The sequence below is a fragment of the Acomys minous genome, assembly GCF_964271855.1.
Source record: "Acomys minous genome assembly, chromosome: 9".
In the NCBI taxonomy this organism is placed as follows: Eukaryota; Metazoa; Chordata; class Mammalia; order Rodentia; family Muridae; genus Acomys; species Acomys minous.
In genome coordinates, this window is record NC_140490.1 from 104,996,158 (window position 1) to 105,011,464 (window position 15,307).

General features: G+C 33.0%; 1 protein-coding gene across 10 annotated transcripts in view; it reads right to left on the reverse strand.

Annotated features, from left to right (window-relative positions):
• LRRIQ1 (leucine rich repeats and IQ motif containing 1) overlaps nt 1–15,307 on the reverse strand; it is a 172,396-nt gene that overhangs the window by 17,426 nt on the left and 139,663 nt on the right. For 5 of the 10 annotated variants that reach the window (XM_084796363.1, XM_084796360.1, XM_084796361.1 and 2 more), the window contains 3 exons: nt 15,020–15,152; nt 13,041–13,101; nt 6,973–7,093 (listed from right to left, as the gene is read on the reverse strand). In XM_084796363.1, the coding sequence (XP_084652489.1) occupies nt 6,973–7,093; nt 13,041–13,101; nt 15,020–15,152 (315 nt within the window). Of the gene's footprint in view, nt 1–5,510; nt 5,600–6,972; nt 7,094–13,040; nt 13,102–15,019; nt 15,218–15,307 lie in introns of those variants that run through there. The other 5 variants (XR_014782048.1, XM_084796357.1, XM_084796362.1 and 2 more) reach the window with 4 other exon arrangements.

Sequence of the window (15,307 nt, forward strand, 5' to 3'; positions counted from 1 at the left end):
ATCTGCTTTTATTATTCTGAAGATTCTTTGACAACAAGATGAGTTAACTCCTGGCAACACCCAGCCTGCCTTAAAGAAGATGAGGCACATCAAAGAACCTCTTTATGGAGTTGGCTTTAAATGTGGCAAACAAGCCAGTGGGCAAAATGTCCTCATTTCCACCACAGACAGAATTCTGGCTAAAAACGGGCAAGTTTAGATGCAGGCAGAGTCGACAGCCAAACTCTGGCAAGTCAGGTAAGCAAGTTCTCAATAGTTCCTGACTCACAAATATGTCTGTGAGATATATTGGGCCAGAAGGCTAAAGATGATGAAGATGATGCTCTAACATTACAGAGGGTGTTGGGTGACTCTTCAGGCTGTGAACTGTCTCAGTCATTTTTTCATTTTGGAAGCTGCTAACCAGAACTCCGGGTTCATTCAAGTATTGTTTTATCTCTTCTCAAGTCTCTGATGGGTTTGAAGACAAGATAGTTTAGTCTTTCAATTAAGCTTAGTAGGCTAGGGGTTAAAATGGTTTTATATCAGTATAGATGTTTTAAGTAAATAGAGATGAGATATGATAGATATTAATCTCCATTCAGAAATTTAGACCCAACAAGATAGGAGAGATGTTTACTTCACGTTTGCCAAATACAAATAGCCAAATCACCATGAATGTAACATTTATATAATTCTTCCTGCCGTAGGCAGTTTATCTTACTCATGTGTAATAATATAAATGTATATGTTTAAAAAACATAATAAAATTTCAATAAAAAGAATTTGTCTCTTAAAATGAAATCCATGCCTAGCTTATTCCTGAAAAGATTTTTTTGGGGAAGCATTGTAAGAGGATGATGCTTTGGGGTTTTTAGCCTGGGTGTTAGTTAGTACAGTGTGCCCTCTGATAAACTTCCCCAAGTTACCAGACCAAATCAAAAGCAGAAATCCCCAGAAAATATTTATAAAGATGAAAAACACCATGATGGATAGACGGGGTGGTCTTTCTCTGTACTCTTCCTTGTGTGATATACCATTTCACCAATGTCTACTCCACATTCCCTTTTGAATAAACAAATGATGTGTTAATTTCATATAAGTAGGAACTACAGAAGTTGTGTTTCATATTGGCTTATTTGGAAAACTCATCTGAAATGAAATCCTTTATATGCTGACAGCTTGTTCTCATGAATGCTTATGAGTGTGCGGACTGAGGGTCATGGCAGATCTTGTAGACACTAGAGAAACCACTGTTAGTTTCTACTAAGACTTTAGCTTCCTTCATCAGATACCATGAGTCCTGTGAAGGAAGAAGGAAATGTCAGACACTTTCCTTAGCTGCTATGTATTCAAGGGAATTCCATGTACCCATGCATTCACGTATTCATCCATGCATTCACACAGCCAAATATGTGAAGGGCCTGCCATACATGAGGGAGCTTTCCTAGGAACTGAGAATATTTCATAAAGTCCCTGATGTGGAACATGTGCTCCAGGAGTGGAGAACAAGAACCATAAACTTCCAAAATTAGTATGACATGACTGTGGCCAGTAGAATCTGTTTAGTGTTTCTGGGAGAAAAATTTCCAACTATAAAGGCCAAGGTCTTAAAGAGCTCACATTCATGTTGGTTGAATTCCATCATAGTATGCTGTTTTGATACAGGAAAAAATATTGTATTTTGTCTCTAAATCTCATATACAGTTTTGAGAGTTGTATATAGATTTTCTTTTTGTTTAGCAACATAATATATTCACTGAAAGATAACATAATGGGAAAACATGATTATAAACATATCAATACATCTATATTGTCAATGTGTCTTTTCTTTATCAGCATATAAAAATCAGCTTTGCATTTGGCATATAGAAGTGTTCTAAACACTATAGATATCTGAGCTGCTATCTTAATGTGTGGCTTATATAACAATGCAAATATATTATCATACTTAAGCACTAAATTCATTCAGCATAGGATAATAGATATAGCTTAGCCCAAATTAGACACTCATACCTATGCACTTGTACAGATGACGTATATCAATGTGCAACATGTCAATGGTGCTCGACTTGAAAAATTTTAAGTTTACTAAGAAAATGTGCTCATTCTATTTGGAGTAAAAGTAATGGTCATCTTTAGAATTTGCTTTTGCTTTAGCTACTACTACAGCCTCTCAGTGTGCATAAGATACCGGGCACGGCTTTGAACCGTTACATTTCATGCCTTTGATCACAACGTTGGTAAGAGAACTACAAAATGGATGTCAATATATTTGAGTCAGAACATAATCAGTTATTTTTCTGAAGTCTTCATTAAATATTCATTATTAGGAAGAAAGTTAATCTTTCTGTCTTAAGACTTAGCAAAACCTAAACTTCGTTTCCAATTTCGTCTTAACTAACATTGCTTTGGTATTTGATAAACACTCTATTATTTTCTGTTCTATTCTTTTTATTTCTTCATTATGTTGAACCTCTGACCAAGGAAGTTTGGGCAATGGTCTACAAACTTGTATTACAATTTAATATTTGCCTCCATTTAAAAGGCGTTCTTTTGCTTCTTTATTTCCCAACTGTCATTCTCAGTATAAGAGAAGCACACTGCCTGTGAAAGAGCTTCCACTCTCAATGCAATTACATTAGTTGAGTCACTTCTGAATAATATTGATTTCCATAACCAGAAAAATGTATACTTCAGTAAACTTGTTAACAAGTAATGAAAAGTTTCTATATATCCAAACAAAGACATGACTCAGGGTTTATTATTGAATACTACAGAGCTACTGTGGATCTCCTTTCTTTGCTAACTATAAAAATAAAGGCTATCTAGAAAACTCAGTGATGCTCAGAAGTCACCATCATGAGTATGCAGAGACAGTGGATATTCAATAAAGGGTTTGAGAAAATTTACGTTCTACTCTTCCTCAAATAATGTATGAATTGGAGGATCCTGCTATCCTTATTTTTAAGCATAAGATCCACACTTTTATTACTTATTTTTTAATTTTTCTTTTTTTATGTATACATTTTTATTATTACACATATATACAATAAACTTTAACTACAGCAAGAAGAGCCAGGAGACAATCAGGAATTATATAAATAGTGTTTTGACTATTTGTAATTGTCAACCTTGAAGAAAACATCTTTCCTCTCTTGGTGCATCTAAAATGCTAATGTAAAACAATATCTACCATATCTCATCTCTATTAACATAAAACATCTATCTAGACTTAAAAACATCTTAACCTCTAAACAACTAAGCTTAATTGTAAAAGTAAACTATCTGGTCTTCAACCCCATCAGAGACTTGGGAAGAAATAAAATAAATTAACTGAGTAGACAGGAAGTGCAGGTTAGCAGCTTCCAAAATGAGAAAATGATGGAGACAATTTGCTGCCTTCTTTTTTAGAGGGAAGTAAAAACTAATTTGCTAAATTCTTCAATCTTATTTACATTAGCTGTCAACAAAAAATAATGGGGTATAAACATAAAACTAAGAAATTACATTTACAGTAAAATTAATTATTATAATGCATGTTACATAATATAAATGAGATGAAAAAAGACTAAGACAAAATTATTAATAGAAATATTTTATGTAAACATTATTTAACTAAGAAGTTCTTTTGACATACAAGTTCTGGATAACAAAGAAACCTCTATTCTTTCATTGAAAACTTTATGTAAGTTCAGAAATCTAGAGAGTGATTGTAATCTGGGCTTCTTTGAAGGAAAAATAAAGACGAAAAGAAAAGGGGAAAAGTTAGAGAATTCTGTATGCCAAGACACACGGCTTGTGATAACTGGCATAGTAAAAGAACACATAAAATGAAGGAAATTCTACTGTGGGTTTGTTTTAAAATTATGCGATGGGACACAAGCACTTTAACAAAAGCCAGCAGTAGATCCTATTTTTCAAGTCCTTACAATATAGTAATTAATATGTGACCTGCTTCACACATTTTTACTCATTTTTCATAATACCCTGTGGAGGAAACATTCTTACAGAGAGTGAGCTTCTCCTTAGAAAGTAATTTACCCATAGTCATATGACTTGTCTTTGATAGTAGACCTGGGATGTAATGATTAGTCGATTTGATTACAAAGAATACACATTAGACTATTAATGCAACAACAAAGGGAAATGTCTAGAGCAGTCCAAAGGCTCAAAGAGCTTCACAGCTATGACCCACAAAGTACTCTCTAGATTTGACTTATAAAGTAAAAAAGAAATGCTTTAGTGTTAACAAGGTGACAAGTTTTGAGTGGAGTGGGGTGGGGGGGGGTGGGAGGGAGGGAGGGAGGGAGAGAGAGAGAGAGAGAGAGAGAGAGAGAGAGAGAGAGAGAGAGAGAGAGGAAAAGAAACCGAGTTTTCAAGGCTATAAGTAGTTGGCCAGGGCCATTGAAGTGCAGTTTGTAAAGTCTTTAATGGTCAATGGATCTCTATAGACTAAAAGGCTAAACCAACTATTTTGGTCAAGTGACTAAGAGTAAAGTTTATATATATTCTGGATCCCTTCCCCTAGCTGGTCTGTCTTGTCAGGCCTAAGTGAGAGAGGATGTGCTTAGTCCTGCTGAGATGTAATGTGCTAGGGAGAGTTGGTCCCCCTAGGGGTCCTCCCTTCCTCTGAGAAGAAGACAGGGCAGCACAGGAAGGGGGCATGAGGGTGGGGCTGGGAGGAGAGGAGGGAAGTGTCTGGGATCAGGCTGTAAAGAGATTAAATAAATAAATAAATAAACAAATAAACAAATCCAACTAGCCTATTCATCTGTGCACTGGAGATCTCAGTATAATAAGTCAGATGCTATGCCTAGATGGTGATTATAAAAACACTTATTAATCAATTACTTTGACCTGATTTTTTCTAAATGCTTTCTAGTTGGTTCTTACAGCAATTCTCCACAGTAGAACCATGTGTTTGATGTAAGAGCTCACCGAGCTCTCTACAATTAAATTGTGCTGATGTCAGAGAAGATTAATAATTACAATGACTATGTACTTTATCTAATCATTTTGTTGTTTAATATAAGATTTTTCTAAAGTGGCTTATCTTAAACTTTCACCTGCTAAGAATATTTAAAGATTGCTAGTGTTTGCAATACAGTCATCTATCATCAACTAATGGGAACGGCGGCGTGCAGTGGGCACAGCATTGTGTTAATGCCTTACAGATTGTATTTGGTTGAGATGGGGAGTCTGGAGGAGTTGGGCTAGGATAACAGAACGTATTCGATTATGCTCACGACACATTTACACAGTGTTAAAAATTTAAAAACAATACAAAGGCAAATACAAAAGCATGAGCTAAATAAAAGAAGAGAATTCATAAACTCTATTTAATGATTATATATACTCTATAATCTGTGGTTCGATGTCTTATGAACCACCAAGTTGTGTGCTACAGTATAATTGCCTGTTTATTGAACCATTTAAGTTTTAATTTCCTGATGATATATGATGAAAAAGAATTTCTTGTTAATGTTGTTTCATTCTTTCCTTTCCTTTTATTTTACTTTATTTTTCAGTGCTAAGGATCACACTCAGGGTCTGTGCCTGCAAAGCCAGCTTTCTGTGAGTAAACTAAACCCAAATCCTGAAGAAAAGTTTTGATAACCTGTATAGTGTGAAAACAGCATTTTGTGTTTTTTCATTCCAGATTATTCATGTTTTCAATAGTAATTGAAATTGATGTTCACTGTATACAATATATATCATTATTCATATATATATATATATATATACACACACATATATATATATATATGTGGGCCACAGTTGAAATTCATATAATCAGCATATTTTAACAAGAACCCAGAAACTTACATTAGATAAGGAATTTTAATTATGTTAACAAACCTAAAATTTTAAAAATCATACAGAGAAACTGACTTGATTCTGTAATCAAGTAATAAAAATGCAACAATTGTAAGATCTTCAAAATCTATAAATAAATGCAAATTAGACTTATTGAAATAAGTTTTATAAAAGTAACCCAACATATGTCACAATTAAACTGCACGCATAAAGGGATATAAATTCTTATAATCTATAAAGACCTAAGTACCTCGATGAAATGTGAAAGCCCCAAATCATTTTCAGGTTTTATCTAGAAAGCACCAGCTAGATTATTGAATTTTCACAGCAGATCAAGAAGTACTCAAGCTTTCAAATGAGTAATTATAATGCAGTATGGCCTTATGTGTAGGCTGGTATTTCATTGTGTTTATTAATTTAATTAACACATATGATATGAAATAAAACATTTTTTTATATTGGTGTAGCCTAACATATTACAGGATACCTCAAATTCTGTAGGATATAAATTAAGTGAAGACTCAGGAAAGCTGAGGAATTATTTACATAAAGTGCCTCAAGATAATGATGTTTTTCCATATTTTTTTTTCAGAGTTTATAACTAATATATATTTTCTTGATATAATTCATATGTCTGTACAGCAAGCTGTCCCCATATTAAACATGACAGATAATAGACAGGTGAGGTAGGTATGACAGTAAGTTCATCTGTAACAGCGAACTTTTAGAAATCATATTCATTTAACCTTTTATCTTGTAAAATTCTGCTACATTGAAATTTTCTTTAAAAAGTAATTTTCTCTACAACATTTATTAATGGAAAAGGCTCAAATTCTCTTTTTTAACATGCAAGTTTAACTTTTAAAAGTTATCCTAAAACTCTTCAAATAAAAGATCAAAGAATTCAATATGTTCAGGAGAGTGGCAGAGTGAAGAACCTTGGTTTACATAGTATAATTAAAGAAATACTGATGCTGTTAATTTTACATATAATTTAATTTGGTCTATATCAAAGAAGACATGTAAAGGAAGAAAAGAGGTCAAAGCCACATTTGTGGGTAGCACTGGTGGCTGCCACCCTACCCCCTATCTGTAAAAGAATGCTTGTTGGCTTTAGCTTCCATCAATTCATCTGTGATTTCTAAATTATTTCTGAAGGAAACCATAGCTTACTTGAGGATCCCGTTGAGAATCTGTGTGACTGGCTCTTTTTTTCTTTGTTCACAGACAAAGCACTTCCACTGGTTGTGGAAAAAAGGTCTAAATCCGTGTCTTCTCTGCTTACAAGCCTTGCCTGGGAGCAATGGAACAGAATGTATACAATCATGAAACAAAATATGGCATTTTCTGAACGCAGCTCACTTTACCCCAAATAAACAAACAGGCTCTGTCAAACAACCTTCTTCAAAATGATACCACAATCCTTTATTGCTGCCCAGGCAGAACAAATGCACTATGTCAGAGCATTTTTTGCAAATAAGAGCCGATTTTAAAATTGAGGCTTGCTATTTGAGTCTGCACAACAAAAGAAAACATTTTAGTACAGTAATTTTGATGAAAATCAATCTTAAAAGCAGCGGGTGAAACTTTAAACAGCTTAACATCACTTACTAACCAAGTATACTATTTAATACTAATTAAATGTTAGAGATGTCATATTGTATTATTTTTCCAATATTTGTATTTATCCTGGGTATAGTGCTATTTTCTATCAAGAATCCTTTAAATGAATTTTCCATATTTTGTACCATTGCATCACAGACTATCTACATCCTTTCATTATAACTATTATCAATGTAAGATATACACTTTAAATGTTCTAATTTGAGGTAATGTTAAATACATTGTAATTTCAAGACATATTTCATGCACCTAATGAGATGTTCAGTTCATCTGAATTTACTTTTGTACTTTTATTACTGTATTAGGTTGATACTTAGCATCAATATAATTGTTTCTTACCTATAGGCTCTTCTCTTACACAATGTCTGGTTTCATTAGGAATTCATCAAAACTGAGCTGTGAAATGGGGAATATGCTATTATAAAAAAGCAAGACAGCCTCTAAGTGGATGGGATCTACTCCAAACCACTGCATAATTGGATCCCTGTGAGAGTATTGTCCTAAATGTTTGATGGGAGGAAAATTTAAACACAGCGAAACAAAGACAAGAAACCACCAGTGTAGTTAAAAAGTTATCTCTGTGTAATGAGGAGTTATATAGACTCTAGAAACCAGGATCTAAATATCCCCTTTCAGCTTAGATATCTCCTCCTCACCCTCTGCACACTCTTGTGCCTTCCCACTGCTCTCCTCTACCCTCTCACCCCTCACCGTCTTCCTCTGCCCTCCTCCCCTTCTCCTCTTCCTCCTCCCCTCTTCCTCATTCTCCTCTTCCTTCCCTAATTCTTCTCTTTTCTTCACTGGAACTCTGTCTCCTTTTTCTGGTGGTCTTGGAACGCTCTACTGATGGGATTACAAACATATTCCATATCTGGTTGGCCATTTTCTTTCCCTTTCTTTTCACACCTTCTAGCGTCACTCACAAAAATATTAAATATATTTTATTCTTCTCAAATAAATTTAGTTTTAAAGTTTCATTTATGAACATTTATTATATATAACACATTTTAAACTTGTATATATTATTGAGTAGTCAGAAACAACTATTGACATATGAATTAATAAGCAAACTTATCAAGCCCTCTATAAACAAATTTTTGAAATACATCTCAAATTCAAACCATAGAACATCAAATTTTCAAGTTAAATATAACAAAAACTGGCTTCACAAACAGCTTAAATTTAAATGCACACTTTTTTTGTTTTACTTCGAGAGCAACTGGTGGTCTTAAGCACTCAGCCATGTTTCAACCTCCCTAATACCATGTTTCAAAAACAAATACCCAGGTACTTATCACCTAGACTTCATCTTAAGAGAAAAAAAAAACCCAAGTGTTTAAATGATGAAATCTTCTTGTAAGCTCCTTATAGTGTTTGTTTGTTTTATAAATCTACTGGACCTTTTTTGGGAGCACATTAACATGTCTTCAGAAGGATGCTTTTGTTAACAATGTATTTCATATTTAATAATAGTCCACTATATTATATTGGAGGTGAAAATTCTAAGTGCTTAACAACATCAGAATCATTGTAATATTGGTGTAAAAATATCTACCACATAGCCAATCATGTAAAAGTGTAGCAATATAATTTTATACAGTACATAAAAATTGACAGCAGTAATAAAAGATTTTGTTATCTATTGACTAATATAATTTTACCATTGCTTTAGAGTAAAATTCTATTTATAAAGATATAGGCTGACTATAGAGAAGTGTGATTTACTACACCTGAGCCGTTTGTACACATATTGTACACTCTGTAATTTGCACCCATATTGTACACTCTGTAATTTGTAAGGAGAGGTCGTATCAAGAGATAGACTCAGGACATCTAGATTTGAGAAAGTACAGAATATGAACTTCACACAACAAATCCAAGAAAAAATAATGATGTTCTCAGCAAGTGTCCTCACTGCTAAATATGAGTCTACTGTTTCAACAATATGAAGTTTGACAATTTCTTGTAAGACGCTTTTTCAGTCTATATTGAATCTGTAAGATCGAAACAGTCTGCTCATTTTCAGTGTTTCAATGCTTTGCAGGTTTTGTACAAATCTTTACATATACTACAAATATCCAATTAATTTTACTGTTTCTTGCCTTTAAAACCTTACTTTTACTTACACAGAGCTGAATTATGAATATGCTTTCTAGCTAATTATCATTGAATAGATTCACTTTATCATCTCACTATATGAGATGAAGTGGGTAAGATATTTACATGCTTTAAGTATATCTTTATATAATTTATCTACAATGAAATTCATAAACTAATAAACTTCAATAATGTTAAATTGTTATTAAAATTCCCAGTTTGAAAAAATTTTAATTAAAGAAAGTTGCATCAAACAGTTCCAAACTTTTCCTTTCCAACCTAAGCTTAGCTTCCCCAGTAATTTTTATATAAAAATATAAAATTGCTCTTGTTTCTACTACTTGTTTTTACATGTAGTATTTGTTTTGCTTGTAGTTCTATTGATTTTCAGTATAGGTATATATTGCTATAACTTTGAGTATAACCAAGTCAAATAACTGTTTCACTATTCTCAAAGAGAAGCATTTACTCTCAACCATTCTCAGGCTAACTAGCAACAACCGATTTGCTACCAATTGTTCACCCTGTGATTTCCGGAATGTTCCATAAGAGAAATTCTACAGCATTATACTATACAACAATCTGAGATAAACTCTTCTTATTTAGAATCATATTTGCTCCCTGGGTTAATAATTTTCTTGCTTATTGCCATGCAATAATTTTGTTGGACATTCATTTTTACCAGTATTCCACTATTTGTTATATTTTCAATAACTGAGTGGACTTTGGTTAAGTTTTGGAGCTATTATGAAAAAAACTACTACAAAATATTGTGCTGTAATTAAAATAAATACTTCTCAAAATTCTTTGAGAATTCCATACAAGCTATTTTGATCATATCCAGCCCTTGTAGTACTGTTAGTTTTAATGAATGTTCCTTCCTTTGAGAAAAAAAAAGAAGAGTTCAGTAGAAGTGCTGTTAGCTCATCTGTTGCATGTATGTTTAACTTAAAAAAAAAAGTGTCAATTTCTTTTCCAAGACTGGCTATATAATCTTTCCTTAACTCTCTCATCAAATGGCCTCCTTCTCTTTATAACTGCTACATATATGGTATTATTATATTGTTATATATATATATATATATATATATATATATATATATATATATATATATACATACATACATACAAATGTACAAATACAATCTGCTGAGCTTGTTTAATGTTGCTTTTATATATCTGATTTCAGGGCAGACCAATTGGTATTACCGATTAGGGAGGTCATTGCTGGGAATGACTGACTCTCCCACTATCAGTGTCATTAGTTGTCTATATTTGCTTGGAGGTGGGTCCTATGAGATTTCTCCCTTCTTTTTTATTTTATTTTTTTCCTTTTTTAAATTTAAGGAATTTGTTCAGATTACAACACAATTGTTATCCCTTCTGTAGCAGCATGAATCACAATGACCTGCACACCAAGATATGCAAGCGTGGTGTTCATACCTTGGTGTTAACCCAGAGCTGTCTAATTAATTAGACTCAAAAGCACACTCAACAAGAGGTAAGTCGTCCCTGGTACTGGATGTCTAACCAACTACCTGAAACTAGTACGATTACGGATTAGAAAGGAGACCCTTCTACCACTGCTTACCAGCCCAGCATAATTCCGAACTGTATTCTCAAACATACACTTACACCCACAGAGAAGTGTAGCTCTCACCTAGAATCAAGACAAAACAAAAGAAACTTTGCTTTGCAGCAGCAAACAGACCATTACAGAAAACCACAACTGATCACAGTACAGGAACTAGATGATTCTGGTTTTCTCAACCCTAGCGGATGCAAAACTCCTACACCCAAGCCTCAGGGAACATCTCGGAAGAGGTTATAGAAAGATTATAACAGAGAGGATCAGGAGTAGTCCGCACCATTATGTATCCTAGAAACAACAGGGAACTTACACACATAATATCTCAACAATATGGTTACCTAATCAATTATTGAAAAATTAAACCCCAAAGGATATGTTAACATGGAACATGGAATTCAATTCAATAAATTTACATCCTTAAATATCAAAATCTGGATCTACTTCCAGAATAATCTGAAATACAGCTATTCTCTGGAACATCTCAGAACTTGATATGATTATTAATTTGATTCAATTATCAATATAATTTTAATGTTGCTGACATATTTCCTAATATATTTAAAAATATAAAATAACATTTTCTTTTATTTTCCAATTTCTTTTGGTTATGTAACATGCTTTACCCTTGCTTAGGCGGAGATATTATTTCCTAACTACTCAACATGCAGAAAATTGCACTGATTAAGCCTCATGCTATAATATTGAAGTTTAATAATATTAGTAATATTAATATTTATCTACATGATTAATACTTTGTTGTCTTTTAGTGCCTGTACTTTTCTTTCTTTCTCAAAAGTATCCACTAAAATATGTACAAAAGTATAGATAATAATATATATATATATAAACAGCTTGCCAGACTACTATTTCTAGGGTCATATCCATGACACTCTCACAGAATAATTTTACTTAAATACAAGAAAATATTTAAAGAAATTTTTACCTCTTCCTCTCACTATGTATTGTATATCACACAGACACACATATATTTATATACATTTATATATTCTATAATTATTAGTCAAATTCAGGAAAGTCATTGAAAAATTTATTCAAGAAAATGGTATGTAAATGCTCTGAAAGCCACAATATTATTTTTTATCATAAAGAATCTTTGGACATAAAATTCTCCATGGAAAACAAAATGATATAATATGTTTCGTGGTCAATGTAGTATCTCATCAAGGAATACTTGTTAGTTTTTGTAAATGGAGGTGTCATCCACTTTCATCAACTATAGAAGTACCATATGCTCACCAGTCATGATGCTGTCTTCTTTGAAAGTTTCTGAGATGACACTGAAAATGTCCCATTTTATGAGATACACTTTTCTAGACTGCATGGTGACCACTTTTTTCTCTTTATGAAGTCTTTCTTCAAGTAGCTTACAGTAAAGTAAATTTAAGCATATGCATTCCAGTCCAAGACTACATTTTTCTTACTATATTTAGAGTCTGACCTTAAAGCTCTAGCAATACTTATACAAGTACCAATGTACTCCATAAAACTTAGAAGAGTTAAGCTGGCAATCACTTGTTACTTTTAATAGGGCTTGATTTTCCAAGTTGGGAAATCATGGCTGTTTGTTTCCAGTGTAACCTACAAATTCAACTCTTATGATTTTAGGAAAATAATCTCATTAAGCAATTTCCCATCCTGAGTAATTTTGTTTAAAAATGGTAACATGTTATATTTTTACATATGTCAAATAAAATTATTATTTTAAACATGGTCATCTTGTAACATTATATTGGACGTCAAGAAAATACATTATTATTTTAACACATGGCATTTGAGGTTGTCCCAAAGTAGATACAGTTGTGATTTTTCATAGTTTAAACATGTTATGAGCATATTGTAAAGTGTTTTTATTGAGGACTTGTGCCTGTAACATTTTTCATTTTTCTGTAACTTTAAACATATTTCTTACCACAAGCTGAACTCTTCCACCATTAAGCACATCTGGATCTAGCTCAGGCAAGAAGTGATGGCTACATGGTGACACAAAAAAGAAAACAAGTTATAGCATGAATATTGAATAAGAATATTTTTAAATGCCCAATGTCTTTATTTATAAAGTAGAGTGAACAGCTTTAAACTATATTACATATAATAAATGCACATGTTACATGCATTTACTTTCACTATTTTTATACAAAAATTAATTTCTAAATAATATTTTAATCCTACCGTTCATTTAAAATTATAAACAGCAGTGAACAAAAACTTGAAAGTACAAACAGTGATAGTTACTTAATCTAAATGTATTTTAATTATATTCACTTGCTCCTCGCTCCCTTTTTCTTTGGTTCTTTGAGACAGGGTCTCAAGCAGCCCAGGCTAGACTCACACTCACCACGTAGTCAAAGACAGGTCGAAATCCTGGTTCATTTGTCATCACCTCCAAGAACTGGGATTACAGGCCTGCATCATCCCTCTTAGTTTTTACAATCATAAACTTTCACTTGAGACAGGCAAAGTTTTCTATCTCTAATGCTCTACTATGTTTAGTGCATACCACTATATATTTACAGTAGTTTAATATTTTATTTTATTTTTTTATTGTCTTGGAAGCTGTAGTGATGGGTCAGTAACTAAAGAGCTTGCCATGCATGAGAACTTTAGGCATGGTGGCCTAAGAATCAAAGACTGTGGTGATGGGATGGGGGTGGGGGCTATAAACAGATTCCTAGGCATTGTTGGACAACCAACCTACCGTAAATTGGTAATTCCCAGTCTCACAAGAGACCACGTCTTAAAAAATATTGTGGAGTTAAAACAACAACAACAACAAAAATAGAAACAAATTGTGTGGGTAGAGGTGTTTGGGACCTAGGAAGAGTTGGGGAAGGAAGTCAACAAGATCAAAACACACACTGTACAAAATTGTTAAATAAGACAGAAGGTTCTGAGGAACAAAAATAATAGTTGACTTCTGATTTCAACATAATATACATACATGTGCACCTGCACACATATACATACACTCACCCCAAAATGCACACAAGTGCGCGCACACACACACACACACACGCACACACACAAAGAGAGAGAGAAAGAGAGAATGAAAGAGAGCAATTTTGTATCTGTAAGTAACTATTTTACTATATTAAAAGAAATCTTTTATATTTAATAAATAAAAATTCTGAGGAATCATTTGTTTCTTAGCCTGGATACAGACTTTATTTACTAGTAAGTGATAATGTTAAGTGTTTAAACATTTAAATTCACAGTCAAAAAATTATTTATATTTTCCACTATACCACATCTACATTAATACTTTAACCTCTGAATAAGATCTCTCATGTGAAGTTAACATTGATAATAGGTTCTGTTGCATTTGTTATAATTCTAAGGATGCTATTACTATAAATTCAGTCAACCTGATTAATTAAACACGACATAAATTTATGTTGGCATTAATTGGAATAATTCAAAATACGATGTGACCTACTGATGATTTTGCTTCTTTCTTTGTTCATAATAAATATGACAAATAACAAAATATTTCCATTTTCATTTTGCTTTGATATGAAAGTTGAAGTCAAATATATTGTCAAAGTATTTTAATCTGGAATAGTAGCCATTGATGTTATAACCATTTTCTTTAAAAAAAAAATCTATACATTGACCCAGCAACAGTACTGGATAACACACTTAAACTTTATGAAGTAGCAGAGACTGCATGGTTTACGCACTGTTCTTAAGCATTAAAGAATAGAGTCCTTCCTAAGCATTTTATGGTGGAAACTATGAAAAACAGTTAAATCTACTCTGTTGAAAGCCTCTGGTGATGTGATGGATCGGGGCTTGGCTATGAAGTTGTGTTTGTTTTAGCACAATTAACCCAGGTTTCACTTTTCAAGACATGTTTACAATACAAAAATCTAATTAAAAACATGACCTCACCATTTCAGGTTTCTGGAACTCGTTGCTTCGGGAAAGCCAACTTGTGTATGAAGCCACTGGTAGGTGTACTCCTTACTCCTTTCTAACTTTTCACTTGCAGTGGTTGCCTTGGAGAGTGCATCTTCCTCTTCATCTTGGAATAAATGTGTGTCTTCGTTATTCCAAGAAGTGGAACAATGGCAGGTAGCTCATACAATGCTAAGAATTTCATCATAATAAAAGTATTGACTAATGCATGGTTACTAAATAATACCAGTCATTAAAAAGTAAGCATCTTCAGCAAGTGGG